This window comes from Empidonax traillii, unplaced genomic scaffold (genome assembly GCF_003031625.1).
Source record: "Empidonax traillii isolate 1590-97213 ecotype Southwest subspecies unplaced genomic scaffold, ASM303162v1 scaffold816:size509043, whole genome shotgun sequence".
Classification (NCBI taxonomy): domain Eukaryota; kingdom Metazoa; phylum Chordata; class Aves; order Passeriformes; family Tyrannidae; genus Empidonax; species Empidonax traillii.
In genome coordinates this window covers 320760-346938 of record NW_020956009.1, presented here as the reverse complement: position 1 = coordinate 346938, position 26179 = coordinate 320760, and the positions used below count along the sequence as shown (strand labels likewise).

At 43.0% G+C, this 26179-nt stretch overlaps 1 protein-coding gene across 7 annotated transcripts; it reads right to left on the bottom strand.

The window, feature by feature from the left end:
• Positions 1-1171: 1171 nt before the first annotated feature.
• On the bottom strand, positions 1172-25967 carry DNAJC5 (DnaJ heat shock protein family (Hsp40) member C5). 7 transcript variants are annotated; one of them, XM_027901825.1, is made up of 7 exons: positions 25901-25967; positions 18512-18609; positions 11053-11121; positions 6678-6814; positions 4165-4378; positions 2950-3121; positions 1172-2230 (listed from the first exon to the last, which is right to left on the bottom strand). In XM_027901825.1, the coding sequence occupies exons 4-7, from the start codon at positions 6782-6784 to the stop codon at positions 2127-2129; spliced, it is 597 nt and encodes a 198-aa protein (XP_027757626.1). In that variant the 5' UTR covers positions 6785-6814; positions 11053-11121; positions 18512-18609; positions 25901-25967; the 3' UTR covers positions 1172-2126. The 7 variants fall into 7 exon arrangements, with proteins under 7 accessions (XP_027757626.1, XP_027757627.1, XP_027757629.1 ...); XM_027901826.1 differs by having other exon boundaries at positions 18535-18609; positions 25901-25956; XM_027901828.1 differs by having other exon boundaries at positions 18512-18606; positions 25901-25949.
• Positions 25968-26179: the final 212 nt, after the last annotated feature.

Sequence of the window (26179 nt, the reverse complement as noted above, 5' to 3'; positions counted from 1 at the left end):
AAAACTGCTTTTCCATCCAAGGGGTCAAACAAAGACAGTAATTAAATAAGGACCTCAAGCCAAATCATACTCATATGTCCTTAAGGCCACCTAAGACAGAAAAAGTGAAAAGTCTCTTGAAGTAAACAACCACATTTCAGGTCTAAAAGGACCATGGGCGAGGAAGAAATGACTTAAGGAACGTGCTACTGAAATCAAGCTATTAGTTAAAAGTCATGGGGTCTTTTTTTTTTTGAATTTTGGGGGCCTGATGTGGTACCAAAAGCGTGTTGATCTGCACCAAGCTCCCGTGCAGGCAAAGGTGCTTCTACCAACAGCTACAGCCAAGGCTGGGTGTGCAAACATCCCTCACTGAGCACTGAGACCGTGCTAAGAACATTTTCTCCTACCCAGCACGTTTAACAGGGTTTTCATGGTGGATTTTACGTGTTCCATCACTGCTGCTCGTGCAAAGACAGCGGGAAAATAGATTCCAAATGGTTCTCTGGCAGGACAGTCCCCGTCCTATCCTGGAGGTTTTCCTACAGACCAGCAGAGCTCTACGCTGCCCTAAAGTAACCCCTGGAGCAGCAGACACAGTGGGAAGGTGCCAAGAGCCCCTCCAAAGAAAGAGGGGGAGAAACAAAACAGGGAAAGGAAGGTACAAAGGACAGCAGAGTGATAAAAACCAAAGTGATCAAAACTAACGAGGCCGTAATTTCCCGCTCAAAGTGCCAAGTGTGGGTTCTCTGTAGCTGTTCTAGATCCTGATTCTGTATCCCCTAAAGCAGGATTACTGACAACAAAATACACCAGCAATTCAGCAGCTGCCTAAAATGCCTTTTTAACAGTTCATTTCAATAAACCACAGTTTACTAGAGCAGAATTCGGACTTGATTTGGTTTCAAAATAGAACAGGAAACCTTTCAGTGGCTTCCACATAGTTGTTCTGAAGAAAAGAAAAACACTGGTGTAAACAAATCTAAATGCAAGACAATGTGCAAATTATACAATATAAACACAAAGAAAGGTGGCTCGTTCTTAAAAATCCATTTCAGTACTCCACAAAGGTGTTCATGAGAAAATTAAAGGGTTAGTGTATTATAAAAGCTTTAAAAAAAGACAGGTAATACCCCGTTTGTCTACTGAAGTCTCAAATTATCAGAGCAAATTTTTACAAACCAATTTTTTAAAAACATTTCTGCTGTTGCCTGCTCAGTGAGAGCCAATTAACCAGTTTCACTTTAAGATTCTCATGCATTCAGAAACAAAGCTGCACTATTTGGTCTTTAGCATTTCAGGAAAACAACTGAACTCAAACCGAAACAGAATTGTGCTTGGAGTTAAAAATCCCACTGCCACCACCACAGGAGCCCATTCCCAGTTGGTTTTGGTTCCATTGTCACTGGAGATCGCCTCACACACAACGAGCTGTTCAATTTACTGTTCAAAGATTGGCAATTCTCCCTTTTTATGTTTCAAGGTAGATTTATTTAAGCTGAAAACCAGTATTAAGAGAGGACTCCAGCTCTGCAGGACTGGCATTTTTTTGGTTCTTGGCTTTGTAAACTTGCTTAGATAAAAACGCAGGAATAGGAGGAATGAAAGAATTTGTTTGTTGCACTGAAATGAAAATCCTCAGCTTTTAAAGGTCTTCGACAGCTCAGCTGTACAGAAGAACAGTGGCTTCTGTGACAGAACCTCATTTTTAGGCCAGTACTGCTGCTTAAAATGCAGAATGTCTCCATCGCACTGATATTGTGACAACTCAATACGTTACACCACAGACATTGAACATAACTCCATACATGCTATTAAAAAAAAAAACAAACAAAGAAAAAAAAACAGGGAAAATAAAAACGAAAAGAAAGGAAACAAATAAGACCGTAGCTAAACTGCTTTAAATACTGCATGCTACAGCACTTCACGTATCATCGAGATACGACACTGAAAGGTGACAAAAGGCTGAAGGGATTACAAAATATTTTCGGCAGGTTGGAAAGCTGCCTTCTTACTGTGGCAGAATTATTCCCCCTCCCCGTTCTCTACTTCTAATGTTCATGATTCTAGTGTTGAGTTGGCCATGTATTTATTATTTTTTTGTTGTTTTTTTTTTTTTTTTTTTCTAATGACAGTGTTTCCTTAACTTAATTAAATCCATCAGTGTGGTAGCTGGGGTGAGAGTCAACTGTGAGCTGGGTTGTCTCTGTGGCTGATGCTGGCTGTATCACAATAGGTGCGTCTGAGGCCTCTGAAAAGGGAAGACAAAAGGCTTAGGACACCAAGGAACAAACATAGCACTGTATTTTTTGGTCAGCACAAGTCACATCTCCCTGCAGAGCTCTGGTAACAGAGTTTCACGCTGCTCTAGGAGTGTGATGTTAGTGCTCTGACTTTCGGTGCGCGCACAGCGCTCGACTCAAGTCCACACGTGGAATATTTATCATATTTCCTTCTCCCTGTAAGAGCAGCTGATCCTCACCCACCATTCAGCAGTGCCCATTAAAAATGTCGTCACAGCTTACACGAGGCTCTCCAATTTTTTTAACTATTGGTTTAATTCTACAGAAAGAGCTTTATACCTTCATGGACAGTATCAGACAGAGCTGCTGGGGCAGCAGTGCCAGCTCCTTTGCACCTGATGCACTTCCAGCTGCCTCGACACCCCCAACCTTTGGGGTACAAGAGCCCCTTTCTGCAATCACACACTCCTGGCCCGTATGTTACCCCCAGAGATGTGGAAGGAAGATGATTGATGGTCACTGACTGCTCTGAAGCTGATCCCATCAAGTTCAGTGAAGACCCTCAGGGAGTTTTCGGCAACTCTATATCCGGTGTCAGCGTCACCCACACAGTGCCACAAACACTCCCTGCTCATCACCCACACCCCAAGGCCTGTGCTGATCCCTCACTGATGGGCCTGGCAGGGACTGATGCTCATCCCAGACATCCAGCAGCATTTTCACCTACCCCTTTCATCTGACTGCAACTGTGCCTCCAAGTCCTCTGGAGAGACATAGAATTCCTGCTCTTCGCCTTCGGGAGGTTTCGGTTTACACTTCCCACAGCAACAATTACAGCAGCAGCACAGACAGCAGCAGCAGTAGCAGGCTGTGATGAGCCCACAGAACACAAACAAGGCCTGCAAGGGACACAAAACACAGAAATAGTCACAACCTCTGCCTACTGCACCATGATCATGGAGTTTGTGAGACTCAGATATGGAACCAGAGAGCAAAAAACACAGCAGTGCGGAGTCAGAACTCACCAGCTACAGCTTTATGACCTCATCAACAAGAAAGATTGAAAGTTATCTGCAAAACTATAGCCCTCCCCATTTTACATTGAGGTAAATACTGACAACCTGGTTTGCTTGAAGAATTGCTACCATTTAGGTTTAAGTGGACTATTTATTCTGCCGCATCTGGAAGAACATACAGGTCTAAGACTGCATCTGTATTAAAATCCAGAGGTACAACAGTTCAGAACAGACTGTAGCTCGCAGTAATATCCCTGACACAGACTGACCTGTGCTGGCTGATGCACAGGTCGTGATGTACCTTCAGCAGGGACCTGGAGCAGCCCAAGGCTGTGGACATGGCTGGGAGCTCAGGGCACTGAGGTTTGATGCTCCCAGTGTGAGCAAGGTAGCTCCAAGAGAGCCAGGTCTGCCAGGTGCTTATCACAGTGACAGTGGGTTAAATTAAAGTCTTCCCGTAGGTCACTGTACAATTGTTTGAAATAAATGATTTTACAGATATCAAACCAGCACAGTGATACAATTATTCCCTTACTTAGGGGAATCAAGAGAGGGAGACAATGCTGGCAAAGGGTGGAAAAATGCACCCATGCAATGAAATGTAAGCAGACTTCTCCTGTGTGAGCTCAAGTTCACAGTCAGGACTCATTCTGCAAAATTATTTAGCAGGTATCACCAGAGGACACCCCAAGATCCTCATCACTTTTAATTCCACTGGAATGGAAGCTTCAATTAGTAACATAAGTCTTTGTATTAGGCCTGTTATCACCAAAAGATCACAGAAAAACACTTCTGAACACAATGCAGGAAGAGGGTTAATTACCAAGTATCAGAAATTCTGCAAATTTCCAAAAAAACAACGCCCAGTTATCAAACGGAGCTCTTACAGTGCCAACCCAGAACAACTTCCCTGCCCTTTTATTTACCTTTGCCCACCAGCTGGACAGTACGAAGTATGTGTTCACATTTTCTTCACCAAACTGCTCTGCTACATAGAGCCCCAGGGACCCATACTTATCGTAAATGTTCCTCTTTGTGGCGTCAGTCAATATTGCGTGGGCATTATTGATCTCTTTAAATTTTTCTGCTGCCTCTGGATTATCAGGGTTTTTATCAGGATGATATTTCAATGCCAGTTTCCTGCAGGAAGAAGGAAAAAAAAAAAGGGGAAAAAAAAAAAAAAAAAGAGATTGTTATAGATTAAAAACTGGGATTTGGGTTCCTGGTTTTTTTTATTTAGTTTAATTCCGTAGCCTGCCACGCAAGGGAGACTTTCATGTTTCCTTCATCTGTGATTCAACTTCCCTGATGATTCTTCCTTAGATGATAACAAAGAGCTACAGCAGTGTCTGGCTTAGCTCACAGGATTGACTTCAGACTGTTGGATTTGACCCTCAGAAATCCAAAGGAAAAAAAAAAAACAAAACAAAACACTGAAGAAAAGTACTTGTGGTTTTTTTTACCCTCAGCTCCAGCAATTTCCACCAGTAAGTTTTGCTGCTCCTGTTACAGCAAAAAAAAAAAAAAACAAAACACACACCACAAATCTAAGGTATAGCACCAAAGAGTAAATAGAAGCTGCTTGAACAGTGTCTGAGCTGCTGCTTCTGCAGTGTCTGAACGCAAAAATAGAACAGATGATCACTTGTGGTTAATTCACCAATTCCTGTGCAGGAACAAAGTACTTCTCAGTTCAAGGTTTGCTAGAATAAAAAACGCTTCTCAGTTTCGAGATATCAGGAAATCCCAACGTACACCTCCCCTAATCAGGCCAGATCTCTTACAACTCACAAAAAGATCAGATTAGGCATTGATAAATGTGCTAGTTCTCACGTGGCCCAGACTATTTACAGAAACCAGCAGAAATTACTGGGCAGGCACCTCCTCAGAAACAGAAAACACGTGTTCCCCAGTACAAAAATGACACGGAACTCTGGGCTGCCTCTTCTCCACCACAAAAGGTTCTTGTACAGAAAATGACCACAAAGTCCCATATTTGACAAACACAAGAGGAGCCTGCAGAGGATTCCACATCAGCTTTGCAGCAGGGCAATGTTCAGACAAAACATAAAATAAGAATGTGTGCAAGCCCTTGGATGTGCCTGCAAGTGTCTCACAGCATCTGAAAACCTGAATGACCCTTGGAAGGCTCCCACTGCACACGATGCTGCTCAGGTGAGTAACGTCGATGGTTGACGCTTGTGCCCCAGCCTCAGGGAGGGTTGAAAGAATCACAGCTTTTATAATTACAGAGAAGTTCTAGAAACCTGGAAAGGGCTTAATCAGGCTGCAGTAAATAAATAGTTTTCATTTCCCATCTCCTACACAAAGCCCAGAGCCCCCAGGCCAGCAAAGGATGTGCAGATTGAACACGGTACAGGAGCAGCAGAGGAAACGAGGTGAGATGAAGGTTCAGGTAAGTATGAAGCAGCTACAATTCACCCCAGGACCTCGTGGGGCTGTTCCTCCAAAGGAAAAACTTGCAGTCTTTTCCCCCAGGATGGTAAGATTATTTTCCAGTTGCTCAAAGATAACCGATTCAAGCTTCCACTTGAAATTTTGAGGAAGATACAGCTTATTTTTGAAAATCTGGGGCCCCAATTTATTCCTAGACTCCACCATGATGTTGCCACTGGTATTACAAATGTAACTTGGGAAGGGAAGAAGTTTTGGTAAAAGTTAAAGGGTAAAAGGAAACAATTTTGCCAAAGAGTATCCTCATGGAAAGGTGATGCTGACCCCTAGTGTAATTCCATACACATTGCTACTTGTCACAGAGCAGCAATTGCATTGAAGTAGATTTTTTGGGAATGTGGAAAGGAAAGAATGTTACAGACCCCATTTTCTGTTATCAGTTGATCAATATGAAGCCATTTCATGTGTCCAACTCTTTATGAAAAGAAATATAAAGAAAAAAATCCTCTTTTAAACTAGTAGCTCCACAAAGAATATGAAATATTGAGAGGAATTTTAGGAAAAAGTAAGTGTTGACATTCGGGTTACATCCTTATTTGCATCTTTAATCTCTACCTCACTCAAGTGGAAATGATGGCCAAAAAGGCAGTGCTGCCCATCTGTGCTCCCCCTGAACCAGACACAAGGCTGCTGAACAGGTAGAGTTTAACTCTGATCACGCTGCCTTAAAATTCTATTCAACTTTTAAACAAAGCCCTTTCAGAATGACACTGCATAATTGAGAATCTAGCTTGGAAATCTGGATGGAAATCGAGAATTTAGACGGAAAAACTGAAAAGCCTAGGCACGTTTTCCCACCAAGCTTTGCAAGAAGCAACCAAGTCTTCACCTGTTTTTCTTACGTATTTTTCTTGCAAAAGGTCTAAATATACTAACTCAGGCCCCTGTGTAAATAGGCCATCTGTTGAACATTGAATTAAAGCCATTTGTGCTACTGGGACAGGTGTGAAACTCGAACTTTTACCTGTAAGACTTTTTGATATCATCTGAAGTGGCGTTTTTGTCCAGCCCCAGCACGTGGTAAAGGGATTCCCCAGAGGTAGAGAGCGAGCGTTGCCTCTGGTCTGCCATCTCGAGCTAACCTGAGGAGAGAACCGGCCCCTGCCAAAACAAAAATTAGATTAAGAAATGCTTAAACAAAGAATAAAACAGATCTCATGAATCAAATCACCCTTAAAACCAGGGTTTGCACGCGAAAATTCAGCTTTTATGAGGTTTAAATGCGCTTTGAAACGGCTCTTCATATACATGGAAGGTAAAAAGATACAAAACTCACTGAATTACCAGTGAAAACAACTATTACATTTTCAGCACAACACCAGGTATCCTGAATCAACACTGTGTATACTCAACTTTTCTTTCCAAGAAGCCCGAATCAACAGCTGAGGTACAGCTATAGCTATCCCTAAAGATACTTCTTAATATTCAGACTAAGAAAGATTATTTGTGGTAATATCTATAAAAACAATCAATTACATTTTAACAAAAAAAACCACCAAACCTCCCCACACCTCCTAAACCCCACCAGGTCAAACAGAATCCTTAAGGCAAGTCCAGTGTGCCTAGGCCTGTGCACCCCAAGAGGAAAAAGGGAATGCCTGCCCACTTAGAGAAGTGCAGATCTCCCATCTCGTAATTCAAAGTTGAGGATCCAACACTTAACATGCATTCTAGTCAAACCCATGCTACTTGAACATGGATTAACCTCCTGCTCCACATCCAAACGTGGCAGACCCCAGAGGTGTCCCCTGTGCCATGGCAGGGACAGATCTGGTTGTGTCCCCTCCCATCCTGAGGAGATCAGCTTTGCTGTTCTTTAGCTGCAGAACTGCAGCCAGGATGAGCATCCAAGAAAAGTCTATTGGCTATTTTTGGATTATGTCATTACAATTAGCCTACACCAGATTATGCAGCCTTTGAAAAAGATATTTAAAGCACCAGACTTTTCTAATTTAACCCTATGTCTTATATAACAAAGTTAATAACTCCAGCTTTCCCAAGGCTGGCTGAAAGCAACGCTCTCAGACATCCCCCCCTCCCTGCGCTGCCTGGGTGGAGCTGTGACCTCACACCTCACAAAACCACAGCACATGGGAACTGTCACACCCTCACAAGGGTGACCAGGTGACAAGGATGTAGACACACACGTTACCACTGTCTTGTTCAGCTCAGACCCTGCTGCTGCTCATCCTCTCCCACATTTGGCCTCTCCAGCTCTACGTTCATCTAACACTGTGCTGCTCCATGTCCAGTTGTTGTAACTGGAACACACCACCTAAACCAAACTCTCATCCAATCTCCTTCAAGAAGTCTTTGGCAATTCTACCAAGTTCAATACAAGGAAGCCTAATAGGAAGATATAAATTATTACTGTTGATAATAAAAGGTCTAAATTCTAAAGCTCTGGCTAAGAATTCAAGCTGCACCCCAAATCTGGAAGGTGAATGTGTGCGTAGGGAGAGTCAATCTTTTCAAGGACACTGTTCAGTACCAAAAGCTCTCTGTATGGGAGGAAAATCACTGAGTGCTGCGAGACACAATACAAACAACTCACTTATTCAGGCATAATCTGATTCGGTGAAAGGAAAAACATATTTCAGGAACGAAACCCCACACCAGGGCACACAGCAGGCACAACCCTCCAAGCCAGCCTTTTCCCACTGGGAGCCTCCCAACCCCCTCCATCCTGGAGCTGAGGTCAAAGACCGATGATCCTGCCATCTCCCTGGTAATCTACCTAATCACACCAGCCTGCTCCCACTGCTGTCCTGGCTCCCTGCACAGCTCCTGCTGCTCCATGACCGTCACCTCACACCCTCCTGGGAGCCTCCAGCCACCAGCCCCCCATCAGCAGCTCCCAACCAAGGAGTGTCCATCACTTCTGTCACTGCTGCTCTTGGACACGGACCTGTGAAGTCTGAAGGGAGGGGGGAAAAGCATCCTGATTGGAATTTTACATGTTAGTTTGCTCTCTCAAAGAAGATACTGCTTCAAATGGGAGCTTCCATGGCATTCCAGCATTTGTGCTGTTTTAAAGTCTGCAGCTCTGTTTAAGCACAGCAAGCTTCCTGTAACATCAATCCAACATGCCCTTGGTGACAGATGCTGCAGATCACAGCCATACACCATGTTCTGATTAACAAAATCTCCACTGCTAAATTAGGGCAAATTTGTTTAATAAGAATGAATTCAGTTTGACCCAGGTGGTATCTATCAGTCTGCAGGCACAGGAATACAATTCCACACTGCTGCATCCTTAATTGCTTCCATCTGAGCAGTCCAGGGGATCCACAGCTCGGTGTAACGGGGTGTTAGCACTTATTTCTCCAGACTGGTAGGAAATGGACACCTCGGCCTTGGCAGAAGAGTGGAGGACAAGGTGGTGATGGGAGATCATCTGGGAAGCTTGTTATTTAAGGGAACAGAGGAGTATTATTACTAGGAATGCAACCTTTGGCTTTTTAAAATACGAAACAGACAATAAAGATGCAAGTTATTTAAGTTCTGAGTGCCTCATAAACCAGGGTATCATCTATCCTGCTGTTTTCACACGTGGCTCTAATTCACAATCCTGAAAGCTGCCCTGTATTTTTAAAAACGGTTGTGTTCAGCAGCAGGAAGCCATCTGCTCCCTGCTCTGTATTCTAACCAAGCTGGATGCCCTGAAGAGGCTTCTCTGGGAAGGCTCTGGAGAAAGGTAATCTCCTGGATTAACCAGCACAGTGTTTAACCATCTGTGTACCAAAATATCCTGCCTTAGTCAGCTTTACCACAACAGGCAGCTGCTTCCAGCAGGACCAGGTAAATAGAACTGGTACCACCTTGCTGAAAAGAATCAGGTTAAACCTGAGAGGTTTTTATGGGAGCCAGCCTTAACATTCCAAATGCATCCATGTAAGTTCAGTCTTACAAAGGCTAATTTTCTTTTCAGCTTCCCAAAAGAATCCCATCAAGGTTCATGAAACTGGTGGTACTTTAGTTTCTGCCAAGACTGCTGACTCTTTTGGAAGTCATATTTGACTCATTAAAGTGTTCTTACAGCCAAGAAAAAAAAAAAATGAACAGTTCTGTGCCAATTTGGGGAATTAAACAGTCACAGAGCATCCCAAAAAATGCCTGCACTGAAAAGGGTGACAACAGATCCGGTGGCCAGAAGCAGGGAGGGAAGGCCAAAACTCCACCTGACCTGCTACAGGATGCTGCAAAGAATTTCACTGGAAGGGGGCAGCAAGGGGGATACTGATTTTTCAAAAAAAACCTGTGGAGCTGTGCAACAGGACAGAGGGTGGAGGTACCAGCACTGGTCACTCAGGGAGACTCTGCCTGAAACAAAATTAAACAGCCACTGTTTTAATTTTCTTAATGTCTGTATATTCATCAGTTTAAATTCCTAAAAAAATATAATAAAATCACACCATGGGTGCTGTGCCAGTGCACAGACCTGTACCCATGTGCTGCTCACAACACTGCACTGAACTATCCTCAATGCAGGGAATGTGGCTGCCAACTGCTGTTCCAGAAAGTGAAATCCCACTGTAAAGGAGAAAATCCACCACCTCCTGACAAGGTGATACCCACTGGAGACAGGATAGGGGGAGGTCATTAACGCTGATGGATATTCTCCTTTGCAGAGGAGTTTGGTTGAAACCACAACAAAACACAAACTACCAGTAATGCTGCCAAACCCTCTGCAATTACAGCTTTAAGAGCATATCAGCAGATGATTAAAGAGTCCAGCTTGGAAACGATGTTTTGCCAGCTCTCACAAAAATTATGTCTAGTGGATGCTTTATTATAGAACTTTAGGAAGCACTGGAGTATTTTAGGAAAGATTTGTATTCCACAAAGCCTTGCTGCTAACTGACTGCGTGGTAAAATACAACGTCAGTTGAAGTTATGATTCCAGCTTTTCAAAGATTTGCAGTGCAGAAAATTAACTACAGGCATTAATCTTTAACTGAATTATCCTGTCTCAACCAGTATTCATCAGTAAAATTCTAAACAAAAACACTGAGCCAGAAAACACTTCAGTAAATATTGATTTGTCACAAAAAAGGAAAAAGCACCACTGGCCTCCACATCCTGTCCATCTGTCTCAGAGTCATTTAGAGTCGTTCTCACAATCTGGTATTTTTTGAGGGTGAAAAACACCTGTTTTTAAAGGGGAGAGGAGAGAAGCTCCTATACAAGATTGTGTTAGCACTAAAAATATGAGGTGTTTTAGGTTTGGCTTCCTCAGGTGCTAGGAGATTTCTATAGGAAACTTTGAACTTTATTTCCTTGGCAATATTTTGAATTTAAATGAGAAGCTACAAGAAATATAGAAATCCAGAACTTACCTGGTGTCTACTTCGAGTATTCTAAGGTTAAGTGGTAACAGCCTTCACACACTTCTAAAGCTGAATCTCCTAAAGACAAAACAGAGACAAAATAAATTGTTCACCAGCTCTTAGGCTGAGGGTTCATTGAAAAATTGTCATCACATTACTGGACAGTAAAAACACACAAGTGTTTTATCAATATTTATACACAGTAAGTCCCCACAATGTAAATACTTGTCTTTAGAACTGATTCACTGTCAAAGTAAGTGACAAATATTTTAAAGCATAGATTAGAGGGCTCTATGCTTTTCTCTGTAGCTTCAGTCTCTTTTCCCCATTTTTTCCCACGTGAAACACACTTACCCAGTTGCACCAAAAATCTAATAAACATTATTGGGTTAAGACTTTGGGCTTTTTCAACTTAGGCCTTTGTGAAATACCTGTGCTGAGAACAAAAGAGGCGTGTTTTTCAAGTCTTGCCAATGTGTCATGTTGTCAGAGAGGGACTGCTAAAGCAGCTCAGCTCACACAGCCGACCCCAAGCTCCGGCACAGAGCCCACTCTGGGGAGCGGCACCAGCTCCTTCTGCCAGGACACATTTCCATCAGGAAAACAGAGGTTTCACCCCATTCACATTCCCCCATCCTGAAGCAGATCACTCCAGGCAGAAACAAGGCTCATTTCAATGTGCAAGGAGGGAGAGAACCTGAGATGACTGTGATGGTTTTAGTCTAGGTCTTCCTTGGTGACCAATTTGTAACCAAGGAAGGAGCCAAGTACCCAGTATTCCACACAATTTTTACGTAAACCAGAGTATAAATAAGTCGGAGATTAGAGACCTCGCTCTCTTCTCTTCCGGCGAGGTCTAGGAACAGTGGGTCCCTGCGTTGGTCTCGCTTATCTAAAGCTGAGGCCTGCAAAGTCCGCTGTCCTACCACGTGAGGGTTTGGAGAGTGCTGGCTGTGACTGCCAATCCTGCTATTCTAAAAGACGTGGTGAAATCTGTTTTGTTAGTTATTAGTATAGTTCGATCTAGTATACCTGTTTAGTGTCCCTTTTGTTCCCTTTTGTCCCCTTTTTTCCCTTTCCCTATCCCTGCGGGGGGTGAACCCCCTTTTTCTGTGTATATAGCATCTTAACTGTATATAACTGTAATTTGCGTAAATATAAATATATTTTTATATAAGCAGCTTGATTGTGGGTTCTTTAATTTTTATAGTTTCTTTCTCCTTTAACCTAAGGGAAGAAAGAAGGGAAGAAAGAGACTGCTGTCCTAGCTTTCGGGCATTTGGCAAAGAACCAAGTCCAAACCGTCACAGATGACCCAACAGCACAGGCTCAGTCTTTCAGCGGTCAAGGCAAAGTCAGACAGATCACTCCAGATCAGTGATCACATGGAAATAAGAGAGTAAATAAGGCAAGAGGAGCCTGGGAAATGCTATCCCATGCTATGGAAAAAAAATTAAGGAAAAATCACAGCAACAGTTTAAAATATCTTTCCTATTAAGCAGGTACAGGACACGCCTAACCCTCATCACCAATCCCAAAGTCACTTGTGCATTGGATGGCTGAACAATGAACCTCCTGAGTGGAACTTCAGAGCAGCTTTTTCCCGGCAAGTCATCGCTTCATCATCATCCAAACCCTTTCAACAGCTTCCAAAGAACAAGCTCTGAATGCACTGGAGAAATAAACTCCCCATTGAATTAATAATTAGGCCTTTCACGCGCTGGAAGGTTTCAGTGTGGTGAACAGAGATGTTGGGAATACAACCAGTGAGCTGCTGGCATCGCTGCCCACAGCAATTGTTTGGTGCCATCTGCAAGAAGCTGCTTGATCCAGCAGCACATCATTGAGTGGGTATGAATGAACCAACCAACAACTCAATAATCAGCTTACTGTTACTGGATCTGTTTAGTTCCTTTGATAGGTACTGGCAAAGGACTTCTCCTGAAAAATGAAAGGCAGGGAGTTAAACTTCTCCACTGTGTGTGCAATACTAGAGGGGGGACTACCCCTCCAAGGAAAAACAACCTGGTTTGTGAAGCTATCAAAGCTCCCAGCTTTCCTGCCCGCTGCTTCCCTCACTACAAAGTAATCCACAAAAGGCATGTTTTTTTAAAGCATCTACAGAAAGCTGCAGATGGTTAATGGGGTTGGCAACCAGAATTATGGCTTCATACCTAGATGAAGAACATCTTTAATGGTACCACTGATTCTGTTTCGAACAGCAACCTTAGATGTTTGACAGCCAAACTGAGAACCAGCTAAATGATGTTCAATTTACGGATGGACACGGATAGAAATATGGGAGTGGAACAGGTGAAAAAAGCAAAGTTCAAATGTACTTAGGAGACAAATACACTTTGATAGAATGAGCTAGCCTGCTAAAGTCAGAATTGGGCATGTAATGGCATAAATAACATACAGTGGTCTGTGAACAGAAGGTTCAAACACAAGATTCTGGCCCAGGCCTCATCAAAACTCCATCAGCAGAAAAGATTATTTTTTACAGCACATATACATACATAATAACCATCCATGTGCAGAACTCAAGATATATATAGCAAAGTATTATCTTAATCTGGCTGCAAGCAGCAATACTTCCTTCAGTCTTTCAGCTATGCCGACACGTTTCGCTTAAGAGCAGGCAGCCTGATTTACAGCTGAAAATAACCAAACAAGGCAGAAATAAACTCCAAAGGAAACTACTTCTTATAAAATCAAAGTATACACGACAAACCCATGCCAACTACTCCGCATCCTCCCCTTCCCCAGTGCATCCTCCCTGCCAGCACTGAGCCAGCCCAGCACTCCATCCCCAGGGTTCACCCCCTCGCTTTCTGTTGCAACTGGCAATTCCAATTTAGTGACTCAGGAATGTTTTGATCTCCCCATCCAATCTCATTATTCAGCAGGCCAGATCCACTGACCCAGAGCTCTACATAATACCCGGCTTGTAATTACTTGTAAATATCCCCCCCCCCCTCCTTATTACACGATATTCACAATCCAAAATAAGAGCAGAGGAAATGAAAGGGAAAAGATGAGGGGAAGTGTTTGAAATGCAACATCAACCCGGTTCAACAACACACACACAAAGAGGAAAAAAGTCTGGGAAAAGGGAACGCACAGTTGTTTAAGAAGCAGAAAATGCAGATGTAAGTATGAAAATGAGAAGAAAAAGATTAAAGAATGACGAAGATGAGATAACAAACACAAGCAAAGCTATACAAGTGCAAATTGAATTCAGCAACACATTCAAACCGTGGTGAGTTTTGTAACACAAATGAAGAAATTCGCTTAGGAAGGCTGTGAGCTCCTGCACCCATTTTGCTCAGACCAAAACCAGCTCTTCCAGCCTCATTTCTTCTCCAAATTTGAATCCAATTTATCTAATACTGTATTTTCCCCACACACTGGAACCACAAATAGTGCTCAGCACCTTTCCCTCCTGTAACCAAGAGACAGACACTCCCTTTTTCCTCCCAGAAATCAGACACGTTCTCAGACCTATTTGACCAGAAGTGTGTGCGTCTCTTGTCTCCCCAAACCTCCTCTGACAGATGCTGGAGAATAATTTTTATTGAATAATTCCAGTGACAGAACTGTCCTCATCCTGCTCCATATGTTGTTAACAGAAAGAGGGAAGCACCTTCAGGATACTTTCCCTCATAATCCATCTCTGCCACGTACAGGAGCTGTACCACAGTTAGCAAATATTTAAAGAAATGCTGCTGCAATTAAGGCAAATACAATAAATCAATATACAAAACAGGAACTCCCAAGTCTTTATTTTCACATCCTTACTTGCTCACTTGCAAAATGAATCAGCATTGGAGAAACAACAGGAAAAAGCTGAGGGCAAAGCAAAGTGCCTGCAGAAAACCACTACTATTTTAAAGCACCTTTCCTCTGCCTGTAGCTGTCTTGAAATAGTGATTTTTAACTCATTAATTGAATCACTAACATCTACTATTTTGTTAAAGCATCCAAGAGTGTGTTTTGGTGTTGCTTATATTTTTGTATCACAGCACAAAAGCCTCTCAGCTACATTTTGCTATTCTGTTTGTGGCCTTTTCGCTGAAGGTCACGTGAGAAATTTCATAGCCATAAAAAAACGTTCTGTTTTAACGTAAAAGCCCTGATGGAAAGCTAACTGAGCATCCAGGGAATTAAATTAAGTGCGTAGATCTTTCTCCCAGAAATGAAAAAGAACTTTACTACGTCCAAATGCATCTGCCTTGGGAACAGAGGACAGGCTTCCAACAGGGAAAGACTGCAGTGCTAAAAACTTCTTTAAATTCCCGTAAGTATGAGGGGTTTTTAAAAAATAGAAACACAGGGCTTTTAAATAAATGAACAACACAATTTTTCTGCTAAATTCAAGCCTAAATTGACGTAACCTCCACCACTGATGGCTGCAAGAGAGGTTCCACTGAAATTTGTGACAAACTTAACTACAGTGACACAGTGTTGTTTCTCTAATGAGCTTAGCAGATTAAAATGTGGCCATTTAAGTCTGATTGACCAACCTGTTATAAAGACTTGTGACCTTGTACCCTATACAAGAGTAAGATTCAAGCTGGCTAAAGGAAGTTTTCCATATCAGGGGTGACAAATGTGAAGTATTAGATTTGCATTTTCTATCCTCTCTCGTCAACTAAAATAATTACTCTAAAAACCTGGGGGGTTTAGTGGATTCCCTGCTTAGGATTTCATTGCTCCTATTTAATCCTTCAGCAATATTAAATTATTGTTGGTGGCATTACACTAATTTATGTGCAGTGTGCAACTGTCACAAACTGCACATGGCTATAAAAAACTTGTGTCTGCTTACTCAGTTATTTAAAAAATTAGGAAAAAATCTGTTTCCTTGGCTCATTATTACTCTTAATTTTCCCCTCTATAAATTGTGTTTGAATCACTGTAACTACTCACAGCAAGTTCACTGGAATAAATCAGCAAACCCACAACATTCCCTGCTGTGGGTAAAGTGATGCTGATGCCAATTCTTCTGGAGAAGAAATATTTTAAACTTCTTCAAAAGCACCAGCCTAGACATAAAGCTCCATTCGTGTCAGGTGGGTTTTATAAATTTTAACAAAAAAAAAAAAGAATTCAGTCCTGTTTTTGTTTTCCTACCAGTTGTGAGGCAAATGAAAAGGTAAATGAGGGTTTTCCCCTCCTCAAAATTTAAATAATGTAACGCTATGGATTTACAAACTGCAAAACATGGACCAAAATTACTTTATATCTAATTTGGTGTTGGAGTTGCTGTGTTGTCAAATAAACACTCTTGGCAGTTTCAATCATGAACAGTTTTTGGTAAAGACTTTGAAAGGAAGAGTTTATTTTAATGGGTAAAAAAGCAAAAGGGAAGAGCAGGTTGTACCAACAGCAGAAGGCAATGCTCATACCTTCACCCTGAACTAAAATGATCCACCCTGGTGTTTCCCTTGTGAGAAACTTTGCCAGTTTTCAAGTTATCAAACTCTGTCATTCAGTTGTTTAATGGTTGTCTCTCCCCCCACTAAGCACACAAATATTTTGCTTAAAAAGGTATGAATAAAAAGGCAAAATAAGCATAAATTATAAAGAATTTGTATTTTCCAGAAAAAACCACCCACCCAGCTCAGGAACAGAGAAGTCAAAATGCTACCAGGAACCCCCTGTAACATCAGAGCCTTTCTATTTCACAGGGTAATTAGAGTTTAGTAATCTAAAATATACATTTTACTCTAAAAATTAATCTTATTTAATAATACAGGCAGAAAGTAGACTTTCCCCCTGATTCACTTTTACCTCATGTATCCAATCAGGTCCTCCCAGCCTAAGATGATGGATAATTATTCCAGCAACACTTGTATCTTCTCAGTTAAATTCCGAAGGCTTCAGTTCCAGAGGTTATTTCTTTTGCAAAGTTAAAAAATTAGGTGTATCTTAAGATCCTCTCTTCTCCTAATTGCTCAACTGTATTTCCCCGTTTTTTATGGAGGGTGGGGAGGAGACTTCACTATTTCATTATTTCACTTCCTCACAGAAACTGACAGAAAAAAAAAAGAACATTTTCGTTTCCTTCTGTCAAATAAAAAAAACCCAGAAAACATGGGCTTCTAACACACCTCCTTTATTACATCATAAAGAGCTGCAGTAGAGCTGCACTGGGGACCAACCACTGTGCCAGTGGTCATGCCCAGTGAGGGCATCCCTGCGCCAATAAACAGGACTTTTAATCACAACCTGCTCTATCCCAGAGGTTCCCACTGGCACAATCCCTCCTGCAGGTCCTCGGTGGCCAAGCACTGATTGTCACCACTCCCTGCCAGGCAAACACCACAAACACAGCAGGACACCGCTCCTGCAGCTGAGAAAAACCCACCAGGACATGCAGTCGGTGTTGTGAAAGAGACATTTTGGGCCTGAGAAAATAAAGGCCAAAGACCCCCCCAAAAAAACAAGCCCAACAAAACGCCACCAGGAGTAAGCGGTGCCCTGATTACCAAGGGGACACAGATAAAACCACTGTGAGGGGTGAGCACAAACCCAAACACAGCAAGTTCTCCCAGAGGCCATCTGCAGGCTCCAGGTGAACACCTGCCCAGAATTCAGCTGACACAGAAAGCAGGAATTGCTTTTCCCACAGCCCGGATCAAGGACAACACCCCCCCACCAGCAATCACCAGGCCTCACCATGTACCCCCCAGTCCTGCAAACCAGAACCACCCCTGCACATGGAGCGGCAGGACTGGCCTAAAAACTGCAAGTGAAATGGCAAGCCTTGAACAGATTTACTAAAACTAACTGATGCAAACAAATATATGTGTATTTTGGACATGGGAGACACTTTTCATACCACAGATTCCTCCTCGCTGGATGGCGCTGGGCGTTACAGAAAATGGTTTAGAAGCCCCGAGGAGATGAGTTTCAAACCTGCCTCATTCAAATTCCCAGCACATGGACATTCAGAAGCATGAAAGGAGTTCAGACTTCAGAATTCCACGACAAAATCTGAACTGACCAGCTCAGCTTTTACTTGTTTTGGCAGGAAAATACAACCAAGTTCCTTTGGAAGGCTGGGTAATGCTGGCAGTGATGCCTTCACTGCAAAGATTTCTGTTTCTTCTCAGGTGAATTAAACCAGAGCCAACATCCTTGGGATTGAGAACACATTTATTCCCTAGTGACCCCAAAGTTTTGAGGAAAGCCACTGTGAATGCACTGCTAATGTCACAATATTCTTATAAATCCCCCAGAATGCATTACCCAGTACACATCCCATATGTTGGAGTCAGCTCTCCTGGCTACAAATACCCAAACAAATCCCAGGGCTGGATTAAAAGGGGTTTTAATTTAAAGTGACATTTTCTTACAGGAGACAAACTCTTTGGTATTTTCTAAGTATACAGTGTGGTTTCACCAACAAAAAGATTTATTTTATACTACTCCTCCACAAACCATAACGATGTTTATTTCCCCTGCTCTCCTCACTCTGCATACATTTAATCTGCAGACTGCCTGATGAAGTATGTCCTCAGCTCCTCCACTCAGTCTGGCAACAGTATTTCATGGCTGCTTAAAAAAAAGAAAGAAAGAAAAAAAAAAAGGCAGTCTATAATTTAGAAATAATAAGGCAACTAAGAATGTATTTATCCTACTGATTTTCCCACTAACTCACCAGTGATTTAACAAGAAAAGACACAGCTCGGATTTCAGACCATACACTCAGTTTGCAAACCTGACACTTCAGGAAAAACCACGTCCTAGACTTTAATTGTAACTGAGTTTTCTAACATTATAATTGGGTAAGAAATAGAAGACATATAGTTTTTATACCCTGAGTTTTCAGACAGGAATCACATTTCAGACAACTTAGAGCAAAAAGGCCCCTATTACCAGTGGGGCATAATTTAATCACTGCCATTCCCAAGGCCTTTCAGTTCCAGCACAAAGTATAGAATTATCACATTTAGGGCCTTTTCCCCACCTAAATAACTGAGAATAATGTCACAAACCCCGTAGTTTTTGTGACTGTGACACTTTTTATTCCTCCCTGTTATCTTCACTAACACCAGTGTGTGACTGTCTCTTCACTCTGCCTGTACCCCTCAAGTGATGCCATCAGTCCAGTGTTAAATCCACGTCATTCCTAAACATACTCCCCAAAGCACGAGGATGTCCCCCTGGAAACCCTTAACAGGAACAAAATGAGTTGTAAAATAACACCTTTCCCCGTTCAGAGTTATTTTAAAATAGTATTTTATACATCCACACATTTAAACAGCCTCAAAATAGCAAGGAAGAGTGAAAGTCATAATAGATAATTTTTAACATGCAGGAGGGAGTCCCTGGGCTTTATAAGGAAGATATCAACAGAAGAAGTCAGGGGAAGAAATGTGGTTTTAAGGCAAGGTGCAGGAAACCAGGGTAAGGAGTTGTGCATTACCAAACAGCTAGAGAAAACGCTGGGTTTTCATCATCCAGGATGTTTCATCCAAAATATGTTCCATTCCAGGCCCAATAGTAAAGTCATGTTGGCTGCTGTCCCTGTTACCCAAACCACTCAGTGAAACAGAGAGGTAGGCTTGGGAAATTATACTGTGCACCTTCCACACACCTTCTGATTAACTCTGATTGCCTGGTTTTCCTGAGCTAATTGTGAATAGCAAATGCTGCGCCAAAGCAAAATTTAAAAGGGCAACAAGAATGAAATCAGCAAGTGTGGAAATCAGGAACTTTTTAGGAAAAGAAAGACACATCTATTAAGGAAGGTAAATATTGTCACTAATTACTGTCCAGACAAAAATATTTCCACTGAATAGGTATTTATTTCGCTCTCTGATGAAAATGGTCTACTCCAAGCCAGAATATTATTTTCCAGCATTACCTTTAGGGCCTTCAGAAGGACTGACTGACCAGTGATTTGTCAAACCAAACCACAAAGAATACAAAAATAGTTTTCTGAAGAAGGGACAAGCTTCAGACCCTATTTTAATTTCACCACACAGACCAGAACAGCTCCAAGACACACATAAGAATCATACAGGTGTGGAAAGCAAGGTCCCTGTGTGACTGAGCTCATTAGTTATCAGATGGAAAACACTCCTAAAGTTCTCAAAGAACAGCAACTCAGAATGAACCTGGAACTAAATCCATTCACTGCCCTAAACAGAAACTGAATCCAGCTTTTCAACTCAGTTTAGAACAGGAATGTCTCTGGCTACAGCTTCCAAGAAACAGGTCGCCTCAGATTTCAGTGGAGGGACAGTTTTGTGGTCCCTTCCTTCCTCCTCTAGGAGCAGCAGGTGAGGAGATTTTGGGGGGTGCTGGGAAGAATGTAGCACCCAGGACGTCCAGCCAGGATCCCAACAATCACTCCAGAGCTCAACCAAGGTCCCCTGTCCAAAACATCAAGTAGATTGAGTCATGTGAGGTGTACTGGTATGCCCTCTGTGAAAGCACATGAACACTCATTAATTTTATTCCCCTTCTACACAATGTCACATCTCCCAAAAACACACTGCCACGCTCCAGACTCTGACCTCAGAACTAGAGAGAAGTAAAGAAAAATTAAGACATTCCTTAACATATTTTTAACAGCAACCTCTCAGGAAATGCTGGAAGCAACTTGAAATTATAAATATCCCACCTGATGCGGCCTGGCCTCGGTAGAACAAATTACCTGCATTTGGCATATTCAAGATTACTGCTGATACTGTCACTTGTAACTGCCCACAACAACATCTGGGGTTTGGCTTCCAAGTCCCCTCCTCTCTACGAGCAGCTTGAAACCCAATTATGTTTTTCCAGTAAGTGTCCTTAAATCCTTACGCCACGAGAAGCGGATTCCCAAGGAAAATTCCCCAACAACCGACCCAGGCAAAGGCCAACTGCTACAAATTAAACTGCTACAATATTACCATCAGAGCAACAGAAAATCCTGCTAAGATGTAAAACTTGTAATGACAGATGGAAGAGAAAAAGAATGTTTTCATCTGAAGTAGAGAAAAAAATCGAAGACATAAAAGGGGAAATGTAAAGAGGGGAAAAAAAAAAAAAAAACAAACCTCTGTGAGTTTCTGCTTTTTGGAACTGTAATAGGTCACTGCAATGACATCAGTAAACTTTGGGCTTCTCTTACCCCCACTGTAAAACATCAGCAATCCAGAGGTTCTGTATATTCACTTTTTTCCTGCAGATTGTTCCTTAGAAGCTGCAAAGGTTCCAGAATCCCTGACACCAACCACAACTTCAGTCAGACTCAGGTGAAGCCAAGGAAGCTCCTTGGGACCGAAGCAGAAGCAGGATGGTGTAAGTGCTCCTGGAGCAAGCAGTTAAAAAACAGTTCCTGGCAGATACATAAATATATATTCCCAGAGGGAAGAGGAAGCCCAGAGGGCAGGAAGGGGAAGCACAGGTTGCTGTTGGATCTCTGGTTTGTGCTCTCCTATCAATGGTCTGAGATAGTACCTGTCGCTGCAAACAGATCCACAGAACCATTGACTTCCACCATTCACTGGTCAGAAGCCACAAAAGTACCAGTTAATGAACACAGACTTATGTCACAAAACTCAAGAAAGAAAAGGTTCACTAGTGGTGCTTTGGTAAGAGGTAACTCAGTGCCACTGGGTTTTTCGTTCGCACAGCCATCCACCCAACGAAGTCCAGATCAGGGCACTGAAGTACATTAAAAATAATAAATAAAAAAAGAGCCCTAATCTTTCACTGAGAAATTCCCATTACAAAACCCTTGAGCACATTATGAAAGAGGAGATGGTAGCTGCTAATATAAGCTAATTCTGGCCTAGAGGATCGTTCTGTTTGCACCTCTGTGCGCTACAAACCTTCAAATTCCTCCTTCCAGCACTTGCACAAGAAGATGAGAAACTTGCACCCAGGAGAAAAAGGTACTCCAATTTTACTGAATTTGTCCCTTCAACACACTGGCACTGAAAGCACCTCAGCATTACTGAAAGAGGCAGAAAAGGACTTTGAGAGGCACATTTCAGTGCAGTGCAGATATATGGAAAGTGCAATTAGGAAGAACTGCCAGGATATAAGAAATTTGAACATATGCTAAAATAATTTTATTCATGTTCTCCCGATAAAAAATGATTCATCACCAATGCATTAAAACCCTGCAATCAATGCCAATAATTATTATTAACTATTGTATGCACAAAAAAATGGTAACCTTTTTTGGTCACTTCATAAAAACATTCAGGAAACCTTCTGAGGCACTTTCATCTTGGAACACAGTCCTCCCTACCCGTTTACATAGACTGAACCAGGAAGCAAAGTGCTTCTGAAGGTAAAACATGCACTTTCTAATAACTGTGCTTTGTTTTTATTGATTAAGAAAATATTTTCACTGAGTTTCCAAGGAAATCCTAAGATGCAGCACCATTCAAAGTCCTTTCTTTCAAGACTAAAGGCAGCCACTGGTCAATCAACCAGCATCAACACGGGGTAGTTGATGCAGTAACAAAACTGTAAGAATAAACAACACATTAAAACAAGGGTAGGAATTCTCAGTTTTTAAAGGATTATAAGCATTGGCCACCTGCTGACAGCACACACTGGCCAGGTGCACTCAGGTCACTCCTCAATTTCCTTTTCATTCTCCAATCTTTAATTTTGCAAACATCCATCAGTCTTTAAATCATCCTTGATGTGTGGAAGAGCTTTGATAGCCAGGGCAGGTAGCTGGAGATGTTCCTCATCCCAGGGGGTTACTGATGTTCCTCATCCCCTCCTCCGAATTCTGCCATGACCCATCTGTGCCATGGCCCAGGTGGCCACACCTGAGGCAGGTGATGGGCTCACTGCAGGGCTCTGTGCCATCTGCTGCCAAGGTGGGGGTCACCTCACCGAGTCCCAGCGACTGCCAAACCACACTCCTGCTCCTGGGAAATGTCTTCCCAGGCAGAGGTAAAGCCAAACAAAGAGCACTTGCACAGCTCGAGAGCAAACAGTGAAGGAAACCAGTTACTTCATTAAAACTATCCTAAATTAATCCCCCTGTTTGTGGTTTGAGGGGAGAGCAGTGAAGATGCCACCAGATGCCAGTCTGCACACTCTGGGGAGGATACTGGAGTGCTCAGGCCAGGTATGAGCTCTGCAGAAAATTTCTGCCAACCCTGTCCCAAACATACCGAAAAAATATTTTGATCTGGTTATTAACATTAAAAAGACTTAAAAAAGATAAAAAACTGGCAAACTGATCAAAAGAGGCAAATACAGGAAATACCAGAGGCCAGTTACAGCAGTTATTGTAAGTCAAGAAATTTAATGGACAGACAGGATTTCCTGAAGCCCCTTCCAACCCTCAGTTGTGCCTACTTTTCCAGAAAGGATATTCTGGCAAATGAATTCATAAATTAGAAAAAAAAAAAGGGCCAGATCAGCAACTTTGTATTTAACCTAAAACATGATTTCTGCAGTAATCTGGTTAGGCTTCCATTAACATTCACTATCACACTGTTTAAACACAGACAAAAATCCTTCTTGAAGCTCAGCAAGAGAAGAAATGCAATAATGAACAGCAGCACTGCTGACAAGCACCAACTTACCACACAGCCTGAGCGAGGCCAAGGCTCTCAGCACCAACATTCCTGAACCTGACCAGTTCCATGAACCCGACAGTGCTGTCAGGTTTGGGTTGGAAGGGACCTTAAAGCTCATCTCATGTCCCTGGGCAGGGACACCTTCCACTAGACCAGGTTGCTCCAAGCCCCATCCAACCTGGCCTTGGACACTTCCAGAGATGGGGCAGCCACAGCTTCACTGTACAACCTGTGGCAGCGCCTCACCACCCTCACAGGGAAAGATTTCTTCCCAATATCCCATCTAACCCTGCCCTCTGTCAGTGTGAACTCATTTCCCCTTGTCCTGTCACTCCAGGCCCTTGTCCAGAGTCCCTCTCCAGCTCTCCTGGAGCCCCTTTAGGCACTGGAAGGGGCTCTCAGGTCTCCCCAGAGCCTTCTCTTCTCCAGGTGATCATCCCCAGCTCTCCCAGCCTGTGTCCAGAGCAGAGGGGCTCCAGCCCTCAGAGCATCTCCACGGCCTCCTCTGGACTCACTCCAGCATGAACGTGCTTAAGTCATGCTTTGGGACTGCTCCATGTTTTCCAACGTACAACAATCCAAACACCCCTGCTGATTCCATGGATACCTTCTCCTGGCATGGTGAGAATGATGGGAAAAGCTTGTCCGTACCACAGCCGTATTCCAGCCCCTGCTTTGATCATCCTCTGCAGAGCAAGCTCTGCAGGCTCCAACCGTCTTGGGAACCTTCCCAGGGCAGCCAGGTCAGCGACGGTGCCACCCCAAACCACACCAACCGCCTGCGATCCACTGAAAACCGGGACACGCTACAGCGTAGCGGGAGGTGGATCACTGGACACTCAGGAAAGACTGAAACAGTGTTTATACTTCCTGGAATAATCTACATGGATTATGGTCCACTCTGGGAGACAAAACATACTCCAAAACGTTACTTTTTTTCAGACACTCGCTGATAAAAGGTGGTTAAATATAGCACAGGGACACCCTGCGAAGTGGGGGAATCTTCCACCGGTGCTTTGAACCTCCAGCCTGCAATTTATCAACACAACACATCCAAGATTTAGGAGGAAAATGACCACGTTGCAGCATCTCCCCTTTCATTTAAACGCTGCAGACAGTGCCTAAGATGAAGTAAAGGAGGGAAAGAAGTATTTATTTATGCTTATAAAAAGCTGTTTGGCTGAAAATCCCATCTCCCAACCCAGGGTTCTCCACAAAGCAGATTCTGCACTGCCAGCATCATGACAAATTTCTCCAAAGCCCTTAGAGCATGGCAAGAAAACCACAGGAAGCTGCCCAATAAAAATAAACTTCTTTTCATCCTACACTCCATATATTAAAGTCAATTTCTCTTCCACTCCAGCTTCTGCTTCCCATCTCTCCTCCCTCCCAGAGCACAGCACACTTGATTTATTAGAGCTAATTCATTAAAGCCAATGAATCTGGCATCTATTTCCCAGGATCCCTTAGTCAGATTAGGATTCCATGATTTTCCTATCACAAGCAAACAAAAACGCAAACACTCATCCTGAGCAGCCTGAAACCAAACAGATGCCCGAGAACCTGAAAGCGCCTCCACCGACATCACAGCCGAAAGAATAAATCCCACTTCAAGGTGGCTGCTACAATTTGAGAATTCGAATAGGTCCAATCCTGACGCATTTCCAAAGGAAATCCTTGCGGCTCTGCATACTTTGGAGAGCTTAATTTACCCAGAGAAACGGGTGAACCACCACGGCTCAGCCACTGGGTGAATGCGGCCTGCAAGTTTTCTGCTTCGATAGCGGCAAACTAAGACAGCATCCAAACACACACACATCATTTCCCTTTCCTGACGATAAGCTGGCACGAGGCAGACACCAGCAGGGAGAATTAGATTATTTCACACCGCTCTAAGACGATGTACCATATTTACGGGGTTTTTTTTTTCTTTTCTTTTTTTTTTTTCTTTTTTTAAAGCTTTACCGCAGCACAGACAGCTCGACAGCAACACCTCACCGTGCACGAAAATTAATACCCCCACAAAAACGAAACCTAGAAAAGACAAAAAGATTTGGCTTTTCCTCCAGTGTCAGACGGGTTGGCCTTCACCTTCCTCCCCAGGGAGCACCGGCTCTATCGGTGCCTTCACTCCAGCAATAAACTCATCCAGCAATTGCCTTCATCCCAGCAAAAAACTCAAGGCTTTGATGTCACCGGTGTGTAACAGCCAGGTATTGATACAGCACAAAAGCAGGAGCGAGGCGCTATCAGGGAATTGTGCCGTTCTGTCCACTCGAATTCCCCATCTCCAGAATTACCTGACCGGAATTCTTAATAATGTGTGAGAGCCAGGAGGCACCGCACGAATAAACCGAATTATGCTGCCCTCGCAAGTTTCTCGTCATAAAGGCTGGATTTGCTTCCCCGCCGCCGGTACGTCATTCATTAAGCACCTCATCGCCCGAGCGGCCACAAATTATTTCGCCAAAAAATTAGGCAGAACAATGTAAGGAAGGGGAAGGGGGAAAATCACCGCGGCTGCCGGAGCGAGCCGGGGTGAATCACTGCTCCCACACACACAGATGACTTTCATTACA

What these genes read in the sequence shown, in the direction of transcription:
- DNAJC5 (XM_027901825.1), bottom strand. Translation starts at nt 6,784, where the DNA reads ATGGCAGACCAGAGGCAACGCTCGCTCTCTACCTCTGGGGAATCCCTT. An exon ending in GATATCAAAAAGTCTTACAG is followed by an intron (nt 4,379 to 6,677) that starts GTAAAAGTTCGA and finishes TTCTTCCTGCAG; the next exon opens with GAAACTGGCATTGAAATATC. An exon ending in TGTCCAGCTGGTGGGCAAAG is followed by an intron (nt 3,122 to 4,164) that starts GTAAATAAAAGG and finishes TGTCCCTTGCAG; the next exon opens with GCCTTGTTTGTGTTCTGTGG.